The sequence below is a fragment of the Schistocerca cancellata genome, chromosome 2 (genome assembly GCF_023864275.1).
Source record: "Schistocerca cancellata isolate TAMUIC-IGC-003103 chromosome 2, iqSchCanc2.1, whole genome shotgun sequence".
NCBI lineage: Eukaryota > Metazoa > Arthropoda > Insecta > Orthoptera > Acrididae > Schistocerca > Schistocerca cancellata.
In genome coordinates this window covers 480,754,053-480,777,583 of record NC_064627.1, presented here as the reverse complement: position 1 = coordinate 480,777,583, position 23,531 = coordinate 480,754,053, and the positions used below count along the sequence as shown (strand labels likewise).

The 23,531-nt window shown below is 44.5% G+C and overlaps 1 protein-coding gene across 1 annotated transcript in view; it reads right to left on the bottom strand.

The window, feature by feature from the left end:
- Window positions 1-470: 470 nt before the first annotated feature.
- LOC126155465 (brachyurin-like) overlaps window positions 471-23,531 on the bottom strand; it is a 45,467-nt gene continuing 22,406 nt past the window's right edge. Inside the window, exons 4-6 of the mRNA XM_049916230.1 lie at window positions 23,003-23,101; window positions 10,088-10,227; window positions 471-644 (exon numbers count right to left, since the gene is read on the bottom strand). Coding sequence (XP_049772187.1) covers window positions 471-644; window positions 10,088-10,227; window positions 23,003-23,101 — 413 coding nt within the window. The remainder of the gene's footprint in view (window positions 645-10,087; window positions 10,228-23,002; window positions 23,102-23,531) is intronic.

The window sequence follows — 23,531 nt, the reverse complement described above, 5'->3', positions numbered from 1 at the left end:
CTAAACACACTGTCGAAGTCAGGTCTATAGAATCCTTTCGTGTTATGTAGCCACAAGTTTCTCAACAAGACACTACAAATGGTAAACAAGGCAACTATCTTAGACTCACTGTGGCCAAGTGAAACTGGGACAATAACGTCCATCAAGTTGAAATTTTTAAGTGTCAAGATGGAAATGATCGTAAACATATGCAATCATTTTTGTAGGCTTGGTCTATTTTTCACTGATATGATTCATCTGACAAAACGCAGTTACGTTTTCTTTTTTAAACATATGCTGACTAATTAATAAAGATAATTCCAGAAAGGCAAAAACTTATGCTGCAAGCATCTGTGGTGGCCGAATAATGTGAATGCGAGGCTTTGCGCTCTTTCCAGGGACCTTACTTTCAGAAATTCGAAGGAGCGATAGAGGATGAGTTGTTGTATTGTACAGGTTTGTCGAAACCATGTTTTTCCAATCTCAGACGTCTATGAGATGGCAATGCCAGTCTTCTCGGATATCCAGTCGAGAAAAGAGGTGACTCTGGCGTGTCCAGAGGGGTAGTTGCGCTCACAGCCGTAAATGGAACCATAGCTGACGACTCCCAGAAGGACGAAGCTACCGTCTTCGTTGGTCCTCACCACGGGTCCTCCGCTATCACCCTGCAGAAAACAGAAGACACTCTAGTAGTGCTGCTGTGATGGCCAGTTAACGAACAGAACAAGGATGAAATGGTGCCACGAACGATACTGCAGAAGAACGAGTGAGAGGAGGGGGGGGAGGGTGAAGAGGGAGTAAGAGGAGGGAAGGGGGAGGAAGGAATAAAGAAAGAGAGATAGTTATGGACATTGAACTGAAATATTTATCGGGTGTGTCAAAGAATGGAAGATTCTTTCCTCTTTAGAACTCTTCTTCTTGTTATTATTATTTGTAGAATGGAACTAAGCTACTTAGAAAATCTCATACATCCTCTATTATAACTTCAAAGCTTATTAACGGGGCACAGTTTGTCATACAACAAGGAGTGCCTTAAAAGAGTTGTTGGAGGGCTATACTCTTCTTCCCTGTCGCTGAAAACTTGTGGGGCAAAAGGATACTCCAAGTAAAATATAAACCCACTGTTGGGTACATATAAGGAAAATTATGTAAAATGTGGAGACCAAGCGATTACTTTTTGTTTTCGAGAACACACACTGATGCTGGTTTCCCCCGTCATTACGTTTCTATTAATGTTAAAATATTCCGTACTTACGAGGATACAAGAACTGCAAATAGCGGAACCAAAATTATCTCGAACTGGCCATCATCAAATGATTCTATGTGCAGAGACCCATGCATCTAATCAAAGCCGTAGAGAAGTTGTCATATGTGTACAAACAATATATATTTAATATATATGAAAGGACCTTTTTTTCTGTGTTGATGCACAAACAGTACCCGAACTCTTACGGGAATCGTCAGTAAAGTCACGAGTAATGAGTATAATGGGCAGGGGCACTATGATTATAGCGCGGGACAATAAGTTGCGAATGTGGGTCTCACAGGAGGCGTGCTAGAGATAAGTCCCTGCAGTCGCACTATCGTTTGTGTCATCGGTGGCTCTGATTGATAGAGCATCTGCCATGTAAGCAGGAGATCCCGGGTTCGAGTCCCGATCGGGGCACACATTTTCAACTGTCCCCGTTGACTTATATCAACGCCTGTATGCAGTTATTGGTATTCATTTCATTGTAAGTCATTAATATGACTAGTGATTTCTTCTGAACAAGTCTCCATTGCTAGGGGTGTTCTGCGCCGTTCCTGTCCTTACCGACAGCAGAAAACTGGTAAGCTGACCCATCTGATCAAGCCACATGTTTATGATACAGAGGGCGACAGTAGAGGCCCACGCAAAACGCTGGCTCGCTGTGTTATCAGAGAGAGTCTGAAGACATTCTTTCTCCAGTGGAAGTCAAGGAACATTGGATACACATATTGGTAGTAATCACATCAAATTCGAAAGTCAGTTCAGTTCGAAGTGTGTGGCTAGGTGGTTGCCATGGAACGTTTGTGTCCTCAGAGTCTTTCACGACGGAGTAGCTTGCTAAAATCTTCTCGGTTTTCAAGTCGAGTAATTTCGAATAAAATTCTCGAGGTTTCAATGGCAATATCCGCGATCGTCGTCAGAAGCAAACCACTGACTGCCGGGGCTGGCACGGTCTCCCACTTATATAGCCATATATAGCCTCCGGCACCAATGAGAGTGGCCAAAAAGACGCGTGCATGGAAGGCGATTGGGCAGTTCATAGCAGCTTCGGCCCACCGCAGAACTGAGTGACGTCAGACGACGCGCCAACAGTCAGTGGTTTTACTCCCGACGACGATAGCGGAGATGGCCACCGAAAGCTCGAGAATTTTATTCGGACTGACGTGGCTTGAAAACCGAGAAGATATTATTCACCCATGGACAGTTACTCTCTCGATCACAAATCAGTCCTTAGGGGAAGTGAGTGATATACACTATGAGTGTAGTATACGCTTTAGAAACTTGATACACTGTCAAGACTTGCTGAATACCCAAAAAACTGTAGAGGGAATATGTCGGTTCTTCTGACACATGTTATCGTGTAATGTTGGAATGTCTAAATATACATAATCTCGATGTAAGGATTCCAGTCGGTCCTCATTACTTGTAAACAAATAATTATGAAAGATGTCATAGTAGATCACGACAGCAAGGAAACATGCAGTCTTGTGTTTCCTCGTTGAAAGACAACGTCACGGAGGATTTGGAAAAATGTAATGACTACGGTCCAATTTACGTGTTATGCTAATCAGAGGTGATTGTGTTGTCTATCCAATTGCACTCCACACCATTATGCCAGGTGCTAGGCATGTATGGCGATGATATAATGATGACAATGCAATCTAGCAACATTCATTAACTTCGGAGCCCCCACACATAGATATTTCTGTCATGATAATTGTAGAGACCTGGAGTGGATGACCTCTACAGTAGCAGCATTCAGTTGAGATGATGGGTTGTTGCCGGTATGATAACCAATAATCGCTTATAGAAACATCATTATTAGTCATGCATTTTATTGAAGAACCACACATAAATATTTCTGTCATGACAATTGTAGAGACCTGGGATGGATGGCCTCTACAGTAGCAGCATTCAGTTGATGATGATGATGATGTTTGGTTTGTGGGGCGCTCAACTGCGTGGTTATCAGCGCCCGTACAATTATCCAATCTTTGCTCAGTCCAATATCGCCACTTTCCTGGATGATGATGAAATGATGAGGACAACACAAACACCCAGTCATCTCGAGGCAGGTGAAAATCCCTGACCCCGCCGGGAATCGAACCCGGGACCCCGTGCTCGGGAAGCGAGAACGCTACCGCGAAACCACGAGCGGCGGACCAGCATTCAGTTGAGCTGGTGGGTTGTTGCTGGGATGATAACCGATAGTCGCTTATAGAAACTTCATTATTAGTCATGCATTTTATTGAAGAACCACACATAAATATTTCTGTCATGATAATTGTAGAGACCTGGGATGGATGACCTCTACAGTAGCAGCATTCAGTTGAGCTGGTGGGTTGTTGCTGGGATGATAACCGATAGTCGCTTATAGAAATATCATTATTAGTCATGCATTTTATTGAAGAAGCACACATAAATATTTCTGTCATGACAATTGTAGAGACCTGGGATGGATGACCTCTACACTAGCAGAATTCAGTTGAGCTGGTGGTTGTTGCTGGGATGATAATCGATAGTCTCTTATAGAAACATCATTATTAGTCATGCATATTATTGAAGAACCACACATAAATATTTCTGTCATGACAATTGTAGAGACCTGGGATGGATGACCTCTACAGTAGCAGAATTCAGTTGAGCTGGTGGTTGTTGCTGGGATGATAATCGATAATCGCTTATAGAAACATCATTATTAGTCATGCATTTTATTGAAGAACCACACATAAATATTTCTGTCATGATAATTGTAGAGACCCGATATGGATGACCTCTACAGTAGCAGCATTCAGTTGAGATGGTAGGTTGTTGCTGGGATGATAACCGATAATCACTTATAGAAACATCATTATTAGTCATGCATATTATTGAAGAACCACACATAAATATTTCTGTCATGATAATTGTAGAGACCCGATATGGATTACCTCTACAGTAGCAGCATTCAGTTGAGCTGGTGGTTGTTGCTGGGATGATAACCAATAGTCGCTTATAGAAACATCATTATTAGTCATGCATTTTATTGAAGAACCACACATAAATATTTCTGTCATGATAATTGTAGAGACCTGGGATGGATGGCCTCTACAGTAGCAGCATTCAGTTGGGATAGTGGGTTGTTGCTGGGATGGTAACTGATAGTCGCTTATAGAAACATCATTATTAGTCATGCATTTTATTGAAGAACAAATCATAACACTCAAAGCGACATTCTGTGGCGGCAACGCCTCCTGGGTGCATGCTGAGGACACCGAGTGTGGAGGCACTGATGCATGCAGGCAGCTGGGCAGGAATGTTGATGCACAGAGGCTGCAGCCACGCATATGCCCTCGGGACATGGCTTGCAACTCATGCCAGGGTGCGCTGGAAGGCACGGAAACATGTCACGTTTCAAGACGAAGAATACAGCCCTTAGCTCTGGTGTCCGCCCTTACAAGCCGAGGCCCACAGCATGAGTATGCCTCACCAGGCGTAGACGCCTGAGTGGCTGAAACGAGCCAGGCCAAATCTCGTGGTTTTTGCTTGTAGACTATCCCCGGGAATCGACGTAGACCTCCCTTTGTAGGTGGTGTTGCCAGACTTTGATCCCTTTGACTAAAAATGACTGATATTTATACTGATGCATTGAGTATTTGCTGAGGCACCACTTTCAACCAAGGAGGTTGTAACAAGACTGTGGCTAGCGTGTGTGGTTAAGTAACTGGCCTGCCAACGCAGCAGTAACCTTGCATTTCTGCTGTGTCGTCGTTATGGCACCATTGAACCCAGGCCAAACCCCACACTATGGAAATCGGATGATGGCATTGCGGCATCTGACGTAACGGTGTTCTGATCTGCTCCGTGCTCGCCTGCTCCTTGGGCCTTTTGTGATGGCTGTGGAGTGTCGCTATTTTACTCAGTAGCACCGAAATGTAGTGGCGGAGCTGCATAACGAACGATTGTCTGAATAGATGATGTGGTGCCACTCGTATGTCCAATGTCCATCAATATCACATTCAGGTAACACTCACAGGATCCTGACCAACGATGGCAGCAACGATTAACTGGAGTCTTGTTAGACCACTGATCTGTCGCTTTCGACTGCCGATCCATGCAGGGGGGCGTTTATCCTCTGTTCACAAGGTCTTTCCATAAATAACCAATATTTAAAACTAATTTCTAAACGAGGAGCTTGCCACATACTAATTCGTGCGCGCAGACTGTAGAGGTCACTAAAACTGTCTGCTTCGCGTGGTTGCGTTGAAATGCTAATCAATTGCATGTCTAAGGATGTGGTAAATTTCGTGCCAATTTCATGACTGTTGTGTGCCTGTTTCATGGTGCTGCAATGTTAGTATCCAGAAGTATACACTCAGGTGACAAAATTCATGGGATACCGCGTAATAACATGTCAGACTTCCTTTTGGTTGGCGTAATGCAGCAAGTCGACGTGGCATGGACTCAACAAGTAGTTGGAAGATCCCTGCAGAAATATTGAGCGATGCTGCTTCTATAGCTGTCAACGGTTGCGACAGTGTTGTCGATGAAGGATATGATGCACGGATTGACAGCTCGATTATGTTCTGTAAATATTTGATAGGATTCATGTTGGGCGATCTGGGTGGCCAAATCACTCGCTTGAACAGTCCAGAATATTCTTCAAATATATCGCGAACAATTGTGGCCTAGTGACATGACACAACGTCATTCATAAAAATTCCATTGTTGTTCGGGAACATGTAGTCCACAAATGGGTGATGGTCTCCAAGTAGCCGAACATAATCAGTTCCAGTCAATGATCGATTCAGTTCAATGTGGAGATCCACTCGATTTAATGTAAATACAGCCCACACCGTTATGGACCCTCCATGCACAGTGACTTTTTGACAAGTTAAGTCCATGATTTCATGGGGTCTGCGCCACACTCGAACCCTACTATGCGCTCTTACAAACTGAAGTCGGGATTCATTTGACCTGACCACGGTCTTCCAGTCGTCTAGGGTCCAAGCGATGCGGTCAGGAGCCCGGGAGAGGCGCTGCAGGCGATGTCGTGCTGTCAGCAAAGGCACTCGTGGTGGTCGCCTGCTGCCATAGCCCATTAACGTCAAATTTCGCCGCAAAGTCCTAACGAATACGTTCGTCGTATGTCCCACATTAATTTCTGCCGTTAAATCACGGTGTTGCATGTCTGTTATCAGTGACAGCTCTAGTCAAACGCCGCTGCTCTCGGTGGTTAAGTGGAGGCCGTCGACGACTTCGTGCCCGTGCTGAGTGGTAATGACGGAGAATGGTATTCTCGGCACACTCTTGATACTATGAACCTCGAAATATTGAATTTATTAATGATTTCCGAAATGGAATATCCCACCGTCTAACTTAACTACCATTTCGCGTTCCAAGTCTAACCACCTGAGTACAAATAACAGCTCTGGCAATCCACTGCCCTTTTATACCTTGTGTGCGCGATATTACGGACATCTGTATATGCGCGTATCGCTGTCCCACGACATCTGTTACCTCAGTGTATATCGAGGTAACTCGAAAAGGCTAACTAGCTTAGATGGACAGAGATGGATTCAGTTATGATCCATCACCAAATGATCTAATTTGCAGGTGAACTATGGAAAACCCTAGAGAGGACGACTCAGTGTAACTTTCTTGCAATTATGAGTCCAGTACAAAGACTATTGAGCCGCCTAGCTCCTGTTTAGAGGAACACTGGTCAGTGTTGCATGCTAGGGCTGTCAGATGCTATTTTTTTCTTTGTTGTTATTTTGTGCCCCTCGCACCATAGGAAGGGGGCTGGCATCGGTACAATATCCCGTTCTTCAGTCTACAGCATTTATAAAAATTAATGACGAAATGAGAAAACAATATCATGGATGCAAAAATTTAAAAAGATCTAAAAATTACAGCTGTGAAATGATTTCAATATAAAGATTGGTTTTCTTTGTTTAAAGATTAGAAAAGAAATAAAAATTCTGACAGGCAAAGATAAAAAGACAAAAATAGATATTTAAAACTTCAAAATAAAAATGGAAGTAGCAACTTTCATTGAAAAGAAGCACTGCATTTTTACTAAAGAGCTAAAGGACCTGCGCTGGGTGAAGAAGCTGTGAGGAGATTAGGGAGATTACACTTTGGGATGATGGTGGGTGTAAATTTATAAGCCGTTGAGTGGTATCGGTGTAAAGTGGAGACTGGGAAAGATGGAAAGGAAGGATGAGCCTAGGGGGTGTGCAGGGCCATGGTATCAGGAGAAGAAGGGAGGGAGTGAAATGGAGAGGCAGGAGAGAGGGGGAGCGCTGATGTGGAGTGTAAATATGTGGGAAAAGCTATGGCTGATACAATAAATAAATATCGGGGCGAATGTCATTGTCTGGGAAAGGGAGTTAGTTGAAGTTGACTGGGACAGGATATGGAGTGCGTGTAGGTGTAGGGACAGTGGGATGTGTATGTAAAGGCGAGGCAACATACTAGGATTGGTGATCAGGGGGTGAACAATAAGGTTGCTGGAAATCTAGTTTGCGGGTAGTATAAGAGATGCTGAGGTGTTCAATGTGGGTAAGGAGGGATGGGAATATGACGAGATGGTAAATAATTCATGTGGGGAAAGGTAGTCAGATGCTTTTTGTGCTTTATTGTAATTTCATGCCCCTGCCCTACACAGGCAAGGGGGGGGGGGGCAGGGGGCTGGCTGTGGCACAGTCTGACACTCTTCAGCCGAGTGGCATAATAATAATAAAAATGCAAACTTATACATAAAAAAGGGAGGAAAAAGGGGGATATAAAAACACAGTAAATGGAGATAATGAAAGTTAAAATATACACTAACATGGGGACATTCATTGGGGGACAGTTAAATGAGTCGACATACAGTTAAAATAACACAGTTGGCGATTTGTGGGGCACTTAAAATACACTAAGTCACACACACAAGTTAAAAGTCGGTCACAGTATAAAAACGTACAGGGTAAGAGACATTAAAAAAAAAAAAAAACTGTACTCACAGAGTACGCATGACGAATAAAAAGCTAGCAGGGACCAGCCAAGGGATGGGAGGCCTGCAAGGAGGGAAAAAGAGAGGTGGGGGGGAAATTCAAGTATTACTGGCATAACAAAGGATGGGGTGGATCAAGGATTTGTACTTCTGAAAGATGGTGGAAGGACACAGTCCCCATGTCTGGCCGAACAGGAGTTTCAGGAGGTGGAGTCTGTTGTGGGTTTTGTGTTGGATTGTAAGGAGATGGGGAGTCCAGGTGAGGTGGTGGGTGAAGGGTAAGGCCAAGGTATTTCAGGGTAGTCAGATGCTTTTTTTTTCTTTGTTGTGATTTCATTCCCCTGCCCCATATGGGCAGGAGGGCTGTCAGCGGCATAATCCGCTGCTCTTCAGCCGAGTGACATGACAACTAAAACAAGAATAAAATGTTACATATATAAGGCGATAAAAAAGGGGAACATAAAACAGAGTAAGGGGAGAAAATGGAGGTAAAAATACATTGACATGGAGACGTGCGTGGGGGGACAATTAAAAAAGTCACCACAAAGGTAAGAAACACAGTTGGCGATTCTTAAAACACGAAGAAGACACTGAATGCACATGCACAGGTTAAAAGTCGGCCACAGTATTAAAAACACACCAGAACAACCCACTTAAAACCCACTTGGAGCACACACGATGAATAATAAAACTGCCAGGTGGGACCTGCCGAGGGAGAGGTCAGAGAGGATCGAAAAGGAGGGGAGAGCAAGGGGCAGCAGGGGAGGTGGCGGGATGAAGAGAGTAGGGGCGTCAGTGGGTACACTAAGAGGCAGGGGACTGGTGGGGCAGGAGATGAAGAGGGAAGACAAGGCAGAGGGGAGTGCAGAGACACTGAAAGGGAGCACAAGAGAGGGAGGGGGAGTAGGAGGGGGAAGCCGCTCAGGAGAAGGGAGGGGGAGGAGAGGGAGCCCTGAGGAGGGGGCAGGAGGAAGATGGGGTTAGAGTTGGTAGGAATGGTAGATGTCAGGGCGAAGCTCATCATCCGGGAGGGGTAGATGGTGGAAGTTGCATTAGGAAAGGAGGCAGAGGGTGTGGAGATGGAGAGAGGGTGGGGCACAATGGTAAAGGCGAAGCAACGGGTTGGTGGTGGAGAGGGAGGGAGACATCAGGGGGTGAGGAGGATCAATGCGACAGGCAATATATAGTGTACGGACGTGTTCAAGGAAAAGGAGAAGTTGGGGGGAGGGGATGAGGTCGTAGAGGATGCGTGTAGGGGACAGAAGGCGGATGCGGAAGGCGAGGTGGAGCGCATGGCGTTCGAAGATTTGGAGCGCTTTATAGAGCCGGGGAGGGGCGGAAATCCAAGCTACGCTGGCATGACAGAGGATGGGGCGGATCAAGGATTTGTAGGTGTGAAGTATGGTGGAAGGATGCAGACCCCATGTCCGGCCAGACAGGAGTTTCAGGAGGCGGAGTCTGTTGTGAGCTTTGTTTTAGACAGTGAGGAGATGGAGAGTCCAGGTGAGGTAGCGGTCGAGGGTGAGGCCAAGGTATTTGAGGGTAGGAGCGAGGTGGATAGGACGGCCATAAACGGTGAGGTAGAAATCACGGAGACGAATTGAGCGGGTGGTGCGGCCTATGATGACCGCCTGGGTCTTGGAGGGGTTATCAGTTGCTTTTTAGATGGGACAATAGTATGTTAATTGGCTTCGAAAACATATGAGAACGAAATTAGATAAATGGATAGTAATTTGATCTAAAAATCAAAATGGGTTAGAGATGCTACAGAAAGGAATTCACCACCATCTAGCTACAGATGTAACCCAAAAGCTGTGAACTGCAGCGTAGCAAGAGAGAGGGAGCTGGTGCGGGCCCCTGGAGAGCCTGGAACTCACCCCGCAGGTGCCCTTGGTGGACGCGTCGCTGGTGCACAGTGTGGAGCTGAGCACGCTGCCGCCGTAGTACAGCTGGCACACCGCGTTAGACAGCACGCCGACGCGCACGTACATCAGCTGAGCGGACACGCTGTACGAATCTGTCAAAACAGTTGACATCGGCTTTATTTCATACCGATCAGATAATAATCTATAGAGCAGTCCACCTGACGTGAATACTCCAAAATACCCGCAGCAGCTGCAAACATAAGGCTCTGAGCACTATGGGACTCAACATCTTAGGTCATAAGTCCCCTAGAACTTAGAACTACTTAAACCTAACTAACCTAAGGACATCACACACACCCATGCCCGAGGCAGGATTCGAACCTGCGACCGTAGCAGTCCACAAACATAAAATGTGGTTCTCTAAGTTATAGCACGTAAGGGGCAAGTCTGTTTCCGTATAGTTAACACTCACAATTGTTTGGTCTACCAAGATAAAAAAAGGGACTTTTGTTACTGGCGTATGAAATGCCAACGTTTTTGTCGGGTGTGTCTGTGGTAATACATTGCATATCTATGTCTATACTGGGCAAGCCAGCTTCTGGTATTTGGTAGAAGATACTGTGTGTACCACTGTCACCCCCCCTCCCCCCCTCCTTCCTGTTCCAGTCTCAAATGTATGCAGCTAAAATAACTGTTGCTAAGCCTTCGTGTAAGCTAGAATCTCTCTAACCTTGATTTCGAGCCAAGTTCGAGACCGTGCTACCGTCGGTGACATTATATTCAATTTATTGCAATATCGCTTTCGGTCCTCAGACATATTGAAACTGTTTTTGAAGTCTGTGAAAGGAATTAAGGCGTTTCAAAACCTGTATCAAATAGCTGCAGACTGAAATCAAAACTCAATATCGCGGATAATTTTGTTCTAAGTAATAAAAACGCAACGCTAGAAAACTGTGATGAAATGCAGGAACATCTGCAGAGAATCCACACTTGGTGCAGGAATAAATAGGGGGAAAGACCGTACCATCACACGATTGCCGAACATCGGCTGGAACCTGTCACATCCACTAAATACCTGGGAGTAAGCGTATGCCACGACCTTAGTACATCGACCTCGTAAAACAAATCGCAGTTGAAGTAGAGGTAGAGCCAAACTAAAATTCATTAGGAGAATCCTTAGAAACTTTAAACCAACCACAAAGCAGGTAGCTTACCGAACCGTCGTTTGACGAACACTTCACTTGAACACTGCTCGTCAGTTTGGGATCTTTACCCGATAGGATTGGTAGACGAGATGTAGAGAGTTTAAAGAAGAGCAGCACTTTTCGTTACAGGTCATTTAGTAAGCGTGAAAGAGTCACGAAAATGCTCAGCCAACTCCACATGCTATAAGAGCGGCATTATGATGTAGGTTACTGTTAAAAATCCTGAGGATTTTCGTGCTAACATATTGCTTTCTCCTACTCATTGATCAATCCTAGTCGTGCTAGTGGACAAAACACGCTCAGTTCTGTCGTGGGAGGACCGTGGACACAAAGCCAGAGAAACACACTTAAATTATGTATGTTTGTTTAACATTAAACTACCAACATATAAAAATCGGAATAGTTTACAGAATTTTGAAATGACTGACGCTGGCACGCAACGAACGGCGTAGCCTCCACACAAACAGCCCCAATGGCGTCGCTTGCCGTTGCTTTCAAAGACTGCATTTACATATGTCGCGCACAGGGAAATATATTAAAAAATTACAAAACGTACACTGGTAAATAATCATTCAACATGAATGAGATTTTCACTCTGCAGCGGAGTGTGCGCTGATATGAAACTTCCTGGCAGATTAAAACTGTGTGCCCGACCGAGACTCGAACTCGGGACCTTTGCCTTTCGCGGGCAAGTGCTCTACCAAGGTTTGCAGGAGAGCTTCTGTAAAGTTTGGAAGGTAGGAGACGAGGTACTGGCAGAAGTAAAGCTGTGAGTACCGGGCGTCAGTCGTGCTTCGGTAGCTCAGTTGGTAGAGCACTTGCCCGCGAAAGGCAAAGGTCCCGAGTTCGAGTCTCGGTCGGGCACACAGTTTTAATCTGCCAGGAAGTTTCATATCAGCGCATACTCCGCTGCAGAGTGAAAATCTCATTCTGGAAACATCCCCCAGGCTGTGGCTAAGCCATGTCTCCGCAATATCCTTTCTTTCAGGAGTGCTAGTTCTGCAAGGTTCGCAGGAGAGCTTCGGTAAAGTTTGGAAGGTAGGAGACGAGGTACTGGCAGAAGTAAAGCTGTGAGTACCGCGCGTGAGTCGTGCTTCGGTAGCTCAATTGGTAGAGCACTTGCCCGCGAAAGGCAAAGGTCCCGAGTTCGAGTCTCGGTCGGGCACACAGTTTTAATCTGCCAGGAAGTTTCATCGTTCAACATAATTAAAACGAAATCTGCCTGACACATACGTAGCCGACAGTGGGGTAGCACTCAAATTAATTTGAGTTTAATAACCAGTAATGAAACTTAATATTCACTACAAAACGTTATGCCTAGGAGTGCCAAACAAAAATTTGACAGAAAATACACTTTACCTTGAGGCAAAATTTTAACGCTTGCAGCTTATGTAACTCAATTTCGGTTCAGCGCAATAAACTGACAGAGAACCACAAGGCATTGCAAGCTAGCTGAAATCTTTCGCAGCTTGCTTCAAGCTTCATAACCATTTACATTCAATATGACCTACAGCAAATTTAATGGCACGAAATAAGTGGGCCGGCACAATAAGAACGTTTAAAACGTATCGTCTCAACAAACACATAATGAATTTTAAATAGTTTAACCTCTATTCTTAAAATGCAAATTCTTAAACCAACAGAAGCCTTAGGGTAAGTCAAATTTAGGAATTTCGAAGCCCAGACATAAACTCGAACGTTCAGAGCACAAATGAGCCTCTTGTCCTAACGTCAGTTAAAAAAGTATTCGCGCAAAGGTGACGCTCACCATGCATAAAGTGTTGCTTTGTTCTTCTGCCGCCTCGCTCGGAGGCGACAGAGTCAATACTCTACGAAATAAATGAGCTCGCATGGTGCCGCCTGCCAGCAGTGCTCTGCCTGACGCCGGGACGAGTAGTGTCTGCACCGCTGAGTCTGTTGCCATGAGTTGAGAGAAGATGCTGCTGGAGTTGTGCGGTGGCGCTCTGGCTGTGTCGTTCCTTGGTCGATGTAGTGCGCCTTGCAGTGTAGTAACCGTGGGAGCCAGAGTGGATGGTTGCCGGAAGCGGCCAAGTGATAGACGTACTGCACTTCGGCGATCAGACACACCATACTGAGCTGTCAGCCATTCCCCGTATTAGTCGCCTGCTGTGGATGCCTTCCGAGATTTGTTTGCTGTTGGAGAACAAAGCAACACTACATGCATGGCGAGCGTCACGTTTGCGTGCAAATAATTTTTCACTGGCGTTAGGGTAAGAGGCTCATTTGCGAACTGAACGTTCAAGTGTGTGTCTGGGATTTGAAATTCTGTGGTCATCAGTCCCCCCCCCACCCCCTAGAACTTAGAACTACTTAAACCTAAATAACCTAAGGACATCACACAAATCCATGCCCGAGGCAGGATTCGAACCTGCGACCGTAGCAGTCGCGTGGTTCCGGACTGAGCGCCTAGAACCGCTAGACCACCGCGGCCGGCGATTTGAAATTCCTTAACGTGACTGGTCCTAATACTTTCGTTGGCTAAAGAATTTTTTGTTTTAAGAATAGAGGTTAAACCGTTTAAAATTCATTATGTGTTTGTAAGGGAAGCACACAGCTCTGTTTAAAAAAATATAGTTGCTTTTATCTTCTGTGGGTACACAAATGTGGATTTACATGGTCCCCTGTATAAAATTAATAAAAGCCTCTTACAAACTCAAGTGATGCTATCTAGCGGCAAAAACTGAACCTACACAAACGTATACTACTGGTCTACGGTTGTTGAAAATGTTTTATTAATTTTGAGAAGTCAAACCTAGCTGTTCACATACAGTATCTTTACCCACGGGATTGAAGAGGTTAATATCTCAGTAAATAAAAACATCGCTAGGGTTACTCTTATAACAGATCATTCGCTCGTACTGTTCAGAATCTTCTTCAGACAAATTGTGAACAATTGTGGCCTGCTGACATAATGCATTGCCATCCATAAAAAATCCATTGTTGTTTGAGAGAATGAAGTGCATGAATGGCTGCAAACGGTCTCCTAGAAGCAGAAAATAAACATTTCCAGTCAATGGTCGATACAGTTGAACCATAATATCCAGTCCATTCCACGTAAATACAGCCCACTCCGTTATGGATCCACTACCAACTTGTACAGTGTCTGCCGGCCGGTGTGGCCGAGCGGTTCTAGGCGCTTCAGTCTGGAACCGCGCGACCGTTACGGTCGCAGGTTCGAATCCTGCCTCGGGCATGGATGTGTGTGATGTCCTTAGGTTAATTAGGTTTAAGTAGTTCTAAGTTCTAGGGGACTGATGACCTCAGAAGTTAAGTCCCCATAGTGCTCAGAACCATTTGTACAGTGTCTTGTTGATAAGCCGAGTATGGTTTCGGTGGGTTTGAGCCACACTCGAACCCTCCTATTATCTCTTACCAACAGAAGTCGGGACTCATCTGGTAAGGTCACAGTTTTCCAGTCGTCTAGGCTCCAACCGATATGGCCACGGGCCTAGGAGAGGCGCTGCAGGCGATGTCGTGCTGTTAGCAAAGTTATTCGCGTCAGACGTCTGCTGCCATAGCCCATTAACGTCAAATTTCCCGCACTGCCCTAACGGATACGTTCGTCGTACTTCCCTCATAAATTTCTGTGGTTATTTCGCGCAGTGTTACTTGTCTGTTTGCAATGACAACTCTAGGCTCTTTGGTGAGAAGTAATGACTGAAAATGTATTCTCGGCATACTCTTCGATACTATGAATCTCGGAATTTTGAATTCCTTAATGATTACCGAATTGGAATACCCCGACGTCTAGCTGCAACTACCATTCCGCGTTGAAGGTCTGTTATTTTCCGTCGTGCTGCCACAGTCACTTCGGACACATTTTCACATGAATCACCCCCGTACAGTCTACATTGTAGGAAAATTCGGATCTACACCAGGTTCGGGTATTTTAGACTGTTTAGATTGAGTGAACTACGCAGCATACTAAGATTGATCAAACCAATTCAAACGAGATACCAAATTCTGCTAAACTATCACTGTGATATACAAATGTGTGTAAAGTTGAAGTGGGGATGGGGTGGTTGACCGTCACTAGCGAATGAACAGGATAACGATGGAACGGTAGATGGATTATACACTGAATAGCCAAAGAAACTAGAACACCTGCCTAATATCGTGTAGGACCTACGCGAGCACGTAGAAGTGCCGCAACACGACGTGGCCTGTACTTGACTAATGTCTGAAGTAGTGCTGGAGGGATCTGACACGATGAAACCTGCAGGACTGTCCACAAATCCGCAAGAGTGCGAGGGGATGGAGATCTCTTATGAACAGCGCGTTGCAAGGCATCCCAGGTATGCTCAATAACGTTCATGTGTGGGGAGTTTGGTGGCCACCGGAAGTGTTTAAACTCAGAAGAGTGTTCCTGGAGCCACTCTGTAGCAATTTTGGACGTGTGGGGTGTCTCATTGTCTTGCTTGAATTGCCCAAGTCCTTCGAAATGCACAATGCACATGAATGAATGCAGGTTATCACATAGGATGCTTATGTATGTGTCACCTGTCAAGAGTCGTATCTAGACGTATCAGGAGTCCCATATCACTCTAACTGCACGCGCCCTACGCCTTAACAGAACCTCCACCAGCTTAAACAGTCCACTGCTGACATGCAGAGTCCATCCGCTCGATTCAATCTGAAATGAGACTCATACGACCAGACAACATGTTTCCAGTCATCAGCAGTTCAATGTCGGTGTTGATGGGCCCAGGCGAGGCGTAAAGCTTTGCATCGTGCAGTCATTAAGGGTACACGAGTGGGCCTCCGGCTCCGAAAGCCCATATCGATAAAGTTTCACACGCTGACATTTGTTGATGACCCAGCATTGAAATCTGCAGCTATTTGCGTGAGGCTCGCACTTCTGTCACGTTGAACAATTCTCCCGTTCTTTCAGGACCTTTTTCCGTCCGCAGCGATGTCGGAGATTTGGTGTTTGACCGGACTGCTGATATTCACGGTATACTCGTGAAATGGCCGTACGGGAAAATCCCCACTTCATCGCTACCTCGGAGATGCTGTCTCATCGCTCGTGCGCCGACTATAACACCACGTTCGAACTTACTTAAATCTCGATAACCTGCCGCGACAGCAGCGATAACCTTTCTAAATACTGCGCCAGGCACTTGTCTTGTATAAGTGTTGCCGACCGCAGTTACTTTGGCGCTTCTGTGTAAGCCATTAGCGTGCTGACAGCACAGCAGTTGAACACCCATAAATCTCTCTCTCTCTCTCTCTCTCTCTCTCTCTCTCTCTCTCACACACACACACACACAAACATTGAGACAGAGGGGGATATATAAAAAGAAGGTAGGGAAAGAGAGAGAGGTAAGAGGTGGAGAGAGAGAGAGAGAGAGAAAGAGAGAGAGGGAACGATACAAACATAATAGTGATTATCTAGAATGAGACGTCCCTGCATTAGTTACCGTAAGTGTTTCGAGGGAACTATGGAAAACCTAAAGATAAATAGCCAAAAGGGAACCTGAACCCAGTGCTTCCCGTTCACGAGTCCAGTGTTTCAGCCGCTGTGCCATCTCACTCGGTATGGATTCAGCAAGGAGAACAAGAAGATATGCAATTTTAATCACGCAAAAATACTGTAACCTGCCTTGGATGATAGCCACAGTACATACGTCTCTATGCTGGAAATATCAAACAATTTTTATCATGCTCTTTCTCAGATGATCTGGCAGTTGTGCATGTCAAGTAGGAGAGTGTCTGAATCTGCAGAAAGAGGAAGTGAGGTCCTTGCGTCGGTCTGTTCAGATAGATGGTACCTGGTATCAGCTGCCAGGTTATCACGTAGTTTTAGCCTTTCAATAAGATTTTGTCGAAATACAGATAGCCATACCGTAGGTGCAACTACAACGGATGGGTAACTGTTTGGAGATCAGACAAATGTATGGTTCCTGAAGAGGGGTAGCAGCCTTTTCAGTACTTGCAGGGGCAACAGTCTGGATGATTAATCTGGCCTTGTAACATAAACCAAAACCGCCTTACTGTTTGGTAGTGCGAACGGCTGAAAGCAAGAGGAAACTACAGCAATAATTTTTCCCGAGGGCTTGCAGCTCTACTGTATGGTTAAACGATGTTGGCGTCCTCGTGAATAAAATATTCCGGAGGTAAAATAGTAGAAATAGTAGAAATGCAGCAAATGAAGTAGGCAGTATCAGACTGACAGGAAGTGCAAAATGCCTAAGCAGGAATGAACAGGGGACAAATGTAAGGATTTAGAAGCGTATTTCACTAGGACAGATACCGCCTATAGGAAAAATAAAGCAGTCTTTGATGAAAAGAGAAGTAGCTTTATGAATATCAGGAACTCAGACGGAATACCAGTCCTAAGCAAAGGAGGGGAAATCTGAAAGGTGGAAGGAGTTTTTAGAAGACCTATATAAGGGAGATGAACTTGAAGCCAGTATTATAGAAAGGAAAGAGGCCATAGATGAAGATGAGATGGCCGATATGATACTGCAATAGAATTTGACGGAACGCTCGAAGATCTAAGCCGCAACAAAACCCCGGAAGTAGACGATATTCCGTCAGAACCACTGATAGCCTTGTAAGAGCTAGCCATGACAAAACTTTTCCAATCTGTGTGCAAGATGCTTGAGACAGAAGAAATACCCTCTGAGTTCAAGAAGAATGTAGTAATTCCAGATCCAAAGAAAGCAGTTGCTGATAGATGCGAAAATTATAGACCTATCAGTTCAATAAGTCGTGATTCCAACATAGTAACACGACTTCCTTACAGAAAAATGAAAAAAAATCTGGTAGAAACCGGCCTCGGGGAAAATCAGTCTGGATTCCGAAGAAATGTGGGAACACGGAAGCAATACTGACCTACGATTTATGTCAGAAGATAGGTTAAGGAAAGGCAGACCTACGTTTGTAGCACTTGTAGACTTAGAGAAAGCTTTCGACAATGTTGAGTGGAATACTCTCTTTGAAATGCTGAATGTAGCAGGAGTAAAATACAGGGAGCGAAATGGAGACACACATGTAATGTGAAGCATATCCTGGATATTTTATGCCATTTGTGGCTACGGAGGGGACAGAAGCGCACGACTGGCGTATAGGACAGGCGAATAATACACAATATTTATCGGCGCTTAGTGGTAAAAGTAAGCAAGAGAAATCTAAAGCAGGAAATATGCTTTCGGACAGCCTATGAAATGGGAAGTTTAATGGCTGCTGCTGTTTAAAATGTGTAAAAAATCAACACGAAAGTTATTAGTGCTAACACTAACGCAAGAAACTGCAGTTTTGTTTGAAAGAACCACGATATTGCTCCCAAGGCTAAACAGTAGGTATGATGTGCTTTATATACCCTCAGTTCAGGATTATGAATTGTTATAGTATCAATTAAGTGGTTTAAATGAATGTAGAATTCGAAATAGGGGCCAACATTTATTCCACACATAGCAATGGCATACAATTGGGGGAATGTAGATACAACCGATGGTGAGATGTGGTTTAGTGTTCGTTCTTCTTTTGTGACCTGTGGAAACTGTGGTAGAAACTACATTTATAATTCCCAGACACCTCCGAGAGGAGACCAATGCTAAATTCGCCACCCCCGGAGTGGGACAGAGAAGTGGTTACCGAAAACTAAATCACACGTCAGTTGGTTGTAGCTAGTCCTCTATTCTTGAGAGAGTAATCTTTTGCAAATATGTACCTTTAAACATAGTAGTCAAAAAGTTCGCATACATTGGTTGTATATGAAATCAATATGATTACAAACATTGATAAACTATGTTAAGATGCTATGGTACCAGTTTGGTTTGCGTAGGAAATTAATCAACTTTGCTGAAATGGGTGTATAGTACATACATTAGTGTGTGTAGCAAACGTGTAATATCAAAAACATGCAGGTGAGTTTAGATTCTAAACCAGTACTTTGAAATAATGAACTAATAGTCACAGATGAATGTTTATTTTTATTTTTAATTTTTTTATTCACGCAAACAGCTTACAAATTATTGCAAGAAATTTAGCTCATTGCAAAGTGACGACCGCTAGTCTCAATACATGGTTTACAGTGGCTAGGAAATATCCCAGTTGTCTGTTCTACAATGAGATAGGCAGACAGGGTTCTGACAGCCAGTTCCTCTTGAGCTTGTAATACTGTTTCATACACCAGTACTTCATGTAGCCCTATAGGAAAAAGAAACTAAAGGAGTGAAATTTAGCAGTCGCACCGACCATGCGAGTTGCAGAAGCACTTTTTTCTCATGAAATACGAATAACCTTGCAGCAGTCCTCCTATCCTTGGAGCGCTCACTATATTTGTGTGGCAAAAGTTTGATCTACCAGATGGCCCTCCGGAACCTAGGCGCACCAGGTACGAGTTATCGCCCTCAGGAGATGCCACACAATAAAGGGGCCTACACAAATTCCCTGTGCAATTGCCATCTAATAATAGCAAATTAGGCTCTGAATTAATTAAAATCTAACTGTGTACTCAGGGTTGAAGGATGATAGCGCCTGTAGCGGTTACTGTCAAAAGTAATCAAAATCACAGAATAACAGTCCTTCACGGAATAAAGAGCTTACGATTATTATAAATAAAAGCCTTTCAACTCAGTATTAAAAATGTCCCACACCAGTGCTGCGTTCAGACAGATAGGAATCAGTACCATCAGTTTATCTGAACACTTCTTTAAATTAAAAATACAAATCACAGTCAAAACTGGTTTAAGCACACATCACTGTATTTCCCGTGCTCATACAGCAGTGCTGCGTTACTGTTTCCTCATTAGATATCAATTTGAGCTTGGCGTGTGTTTCTTTACAAGAGCAAGCACAACAGAAGACTGTTTTATTTTACAATATTTGAAATAAATTCAGTCTACGGCCTGAGAGATCACGTTCTCTTTGACGGTTGAATCATTGTTTCCGCGCCGTCGGCTGCCCGCTGCTAGTGGCCGGGATGCACAGTGACGCTGAGTTGAACTGGCAGTCAGATCTGAATACATACTTTGAAACAATGTACTGTCGTGATGAACATTCATCAGCAGACTGTTGAAAACTTAAAGTTTTAACGTCAGTTCTCAATCGTCGAGCATGGTTCACATCGCGGCAAAACAGCTGAATGTTTTATTCCTGTTTAAAGTGAGATCGAAGAGCAGCAATGCAGTACGAACACTTCACAAAAGACTCACCAATATGGCGGAAGCAGGCGTCACTTTTTTGGGGTAAGAGCTTCTCCTTGTTTACATCGCTCTTTCTGCAATATTTTGTTAGACGTAGAAATTCCACCGTCATGGACCATGATTACCTTGTCAGCTACCTCTGCATTAGACAACACAACCGAACCCGCTAGACCGTTGGTTTGGCTAGTAAAGTAAATTAATACGGTCACTAAAAGCGAGCCTCCCCGTCACAGTTCTTTAAAGAATGGGTCTGCTATGTATAAAACAGCTTCAAACATCTGATTACTTAAGAAATGAGTTAATGTGTTGAGTGTTTGACGTTATGGTTGTGGGAACTTCATGGCTGAAGATGCAAAACCTTAGTTATGTTGGTTTTATTATTTTCTGGTTATTCATATATGGACTAATGCAAACACCATAATCAAAACCGTTTTAGGAAATGCAAATTTTTTACGCATCGCAATGTTTATGACGTCATACCTCGTGGCCTATGTGTTGTACAATGATATAATTCTGCAGATACAATTATTGATATACGAGGCTAATCCCAAAAGTAGGGTCTCCTATTTTTCTTATAAGTACACAACTCTGTTTGTGTGGCAGTTGGTCACACTGTTATGAAGAGTGCTTCACGCGCTGAATGTAAACATGCGCACGCCGCGCTGAGGCGCTCAGTCTTGGCTTGGCAGCCGTTGAGAATGGAGCTCCCGTTGGATGTTACCGCCAAGGGCGAATTGCCCGCAGTTATTCGGTTTTTGAACGTAAAGAGCACTGCGCCGATTGAAATCCATCGCCAATTGACGGAAGTGTATGGTGAGTCGTGCATGGATGTCAAAAATGTTCGTTAGCGGTGTAGAGAGTTTGCAACTGGTCGGACCGAAATTCACGACGAACAAAGGAGCGAGAGACCGTCAATTTCTGAGGAGACAGTGTTGAAGGTTGAGCAAAGCATGCGTGAAGATAGGCGGATCACCCTGCACGTTGGTTCCTGAGGTTTCCCGAAGCACCGCTCTCAGAATTTTTACGGAAGCATTGAACTACCGGAAGGTATGCGCAAGATGGGTGCCACGAATGCTGACTGAGGACCACATGCGGCAACGAATTGATGCTTCCCGCGCATTTCTTCACCGCCTTGCAGCCGAAAAGGACAACTAAAGGACTTAGTTGTCACGGGTGACGAAACCTGGGCATACCACTTTACACCTGAGACCAAGCAACAATCACGCCAGTGGTGGCATCCTTCTTCGCAGCATGGCGGCGAGCTGGTACGACATGGGCATACAAAAACTGCCACAGCGTCTACAAAAATTCATCGATAGAAATGGTGATTATGTCGAAAAATAGCTAAATGTTCAAGCTGTACACTGTTGCAAACCTCTGTAGAAATAAACAGGTCTATGTACTTATAAAAAATAGGAGATCTTACTTTTGGGAAAACCCTCGTACAATGATATAGCTGCATAATGTCTTGCGAATAGTGTTATTATTAAAGAAGTAACTAATTAAAATGTCATGTTAGTGTGTGTGTGTGTGTGTGTGTGTGTGTGTGTGTGTGTGTGTTGGAGGGGGGGGGGTGAGGGGGGTGTTCAGCGCAAAAATTTTCGAGAAGGTTTCAAATTATGGGTAATGTTCGTTGAAAGATGTTAAGTGCTGTCTTGTCAAATACTGGATGAATATAATGTGGGTAATCTACGCGCTGTGAACTATGCTGCCTCAAGCCGTATACACAATTTCTGGCATTAATACTCGACTTACTGTGTGAAGCAAAAAATGTGTGTGATATCTTATGGGACTCAACTGCTAAGGTCATCAGTCCCTAAGCTTACACACTACTTAACCTAAATTATACTAAGGACAAACACACACACCCATGCCCGAGGGAGGACTCGGACCTCCGCCGGGACCAGCCGCACGGTCCAGGACTGCAGCGCCCAAGACCGCTCGGCTAATCCCGTGCGGCACTATGTGAAGCATCTTAATGAGTGGATTATGACAGCATTTCAAATTTTTAAATTGGGCCAATAATTATATGAAATATAGTCAACAAAAATTTAGCTGCCCCTGAAAGTTATTAGATGGGCAACGTGAAACTGGGGGCCCGCCGGGGTGGCCGAGCTGTTCTAGGTGCTATAGTCTGGAAACGCGCGACCGCGACGGTCGCAGGTTCGAATCCTGCTTCAAGCATGGATGTGTGTGATGTCCTTAGGTTAGTTAGGTTTAAGTAGTTCTAAGTTCTAGGGGACTGATGACAGAAGTTGAGTCCCATGGTGCTCAGAGCCATTTGAACCATTTTGAAACTGGGCCTGGGTAACCATGTGACCGCTTTAATCATTTAGTAACACAGATAAGCAGTGTATAAACACGTGCGTCACACACATTGCTCTTCGAGACGTGGTTCCACCTGTAATTTTCATTCCTCGCTACTTGTCCCTTACGTCAATGTACACAGTATAGGTCCGTCCGCTGTCTGTACAATTGTGACACTAAAGTTGTAGGTCAATTCTATAGATTGTCGTTATTCTAAGAAAAATAAGAGCAGTTGTACTCACCATCGGAGGTGTAGCCCCAGCCGCTGATGGTCAGAGTTTCTCCCAAGAACCTCTCGGTAGACAGCGAACTGGGCGGCAGCTGTATCGGCTGGATGTAATCTGCAACATAACACAGTTACTACAGCTGTAAGGCTCTTGTTTTCCATATCAGACTGCAGAACTCCACTCACACAAATTATATGCCCTGTCATTTGGCTACAGACCAGATATGTTATTCGCCTTAAGGTTACATCATGCTTTTGAGTAATTTCACAGTTTTCTGATGCTGCAATATGCACTCAGAGTGTAGGGTGTGACTTAACGATCATTGAGCTCTCATTTAAATATACGGCCGAAAGACTCAGCCTACCGGAATTGTGAAACGAATCCTGTCGTCGAGGACTGTGTACCACATAGGGCGCAGATTCACCACGATATAGGGAAATTCACAGGCGTCTGTTGTGCCGAATGAGGTATAAGCGCTGTAGTGTGCGAGTGAGACAGACGAGAACCTACGTCATAGGGAAACCCAGCAGAAGCCGTTTGTGGC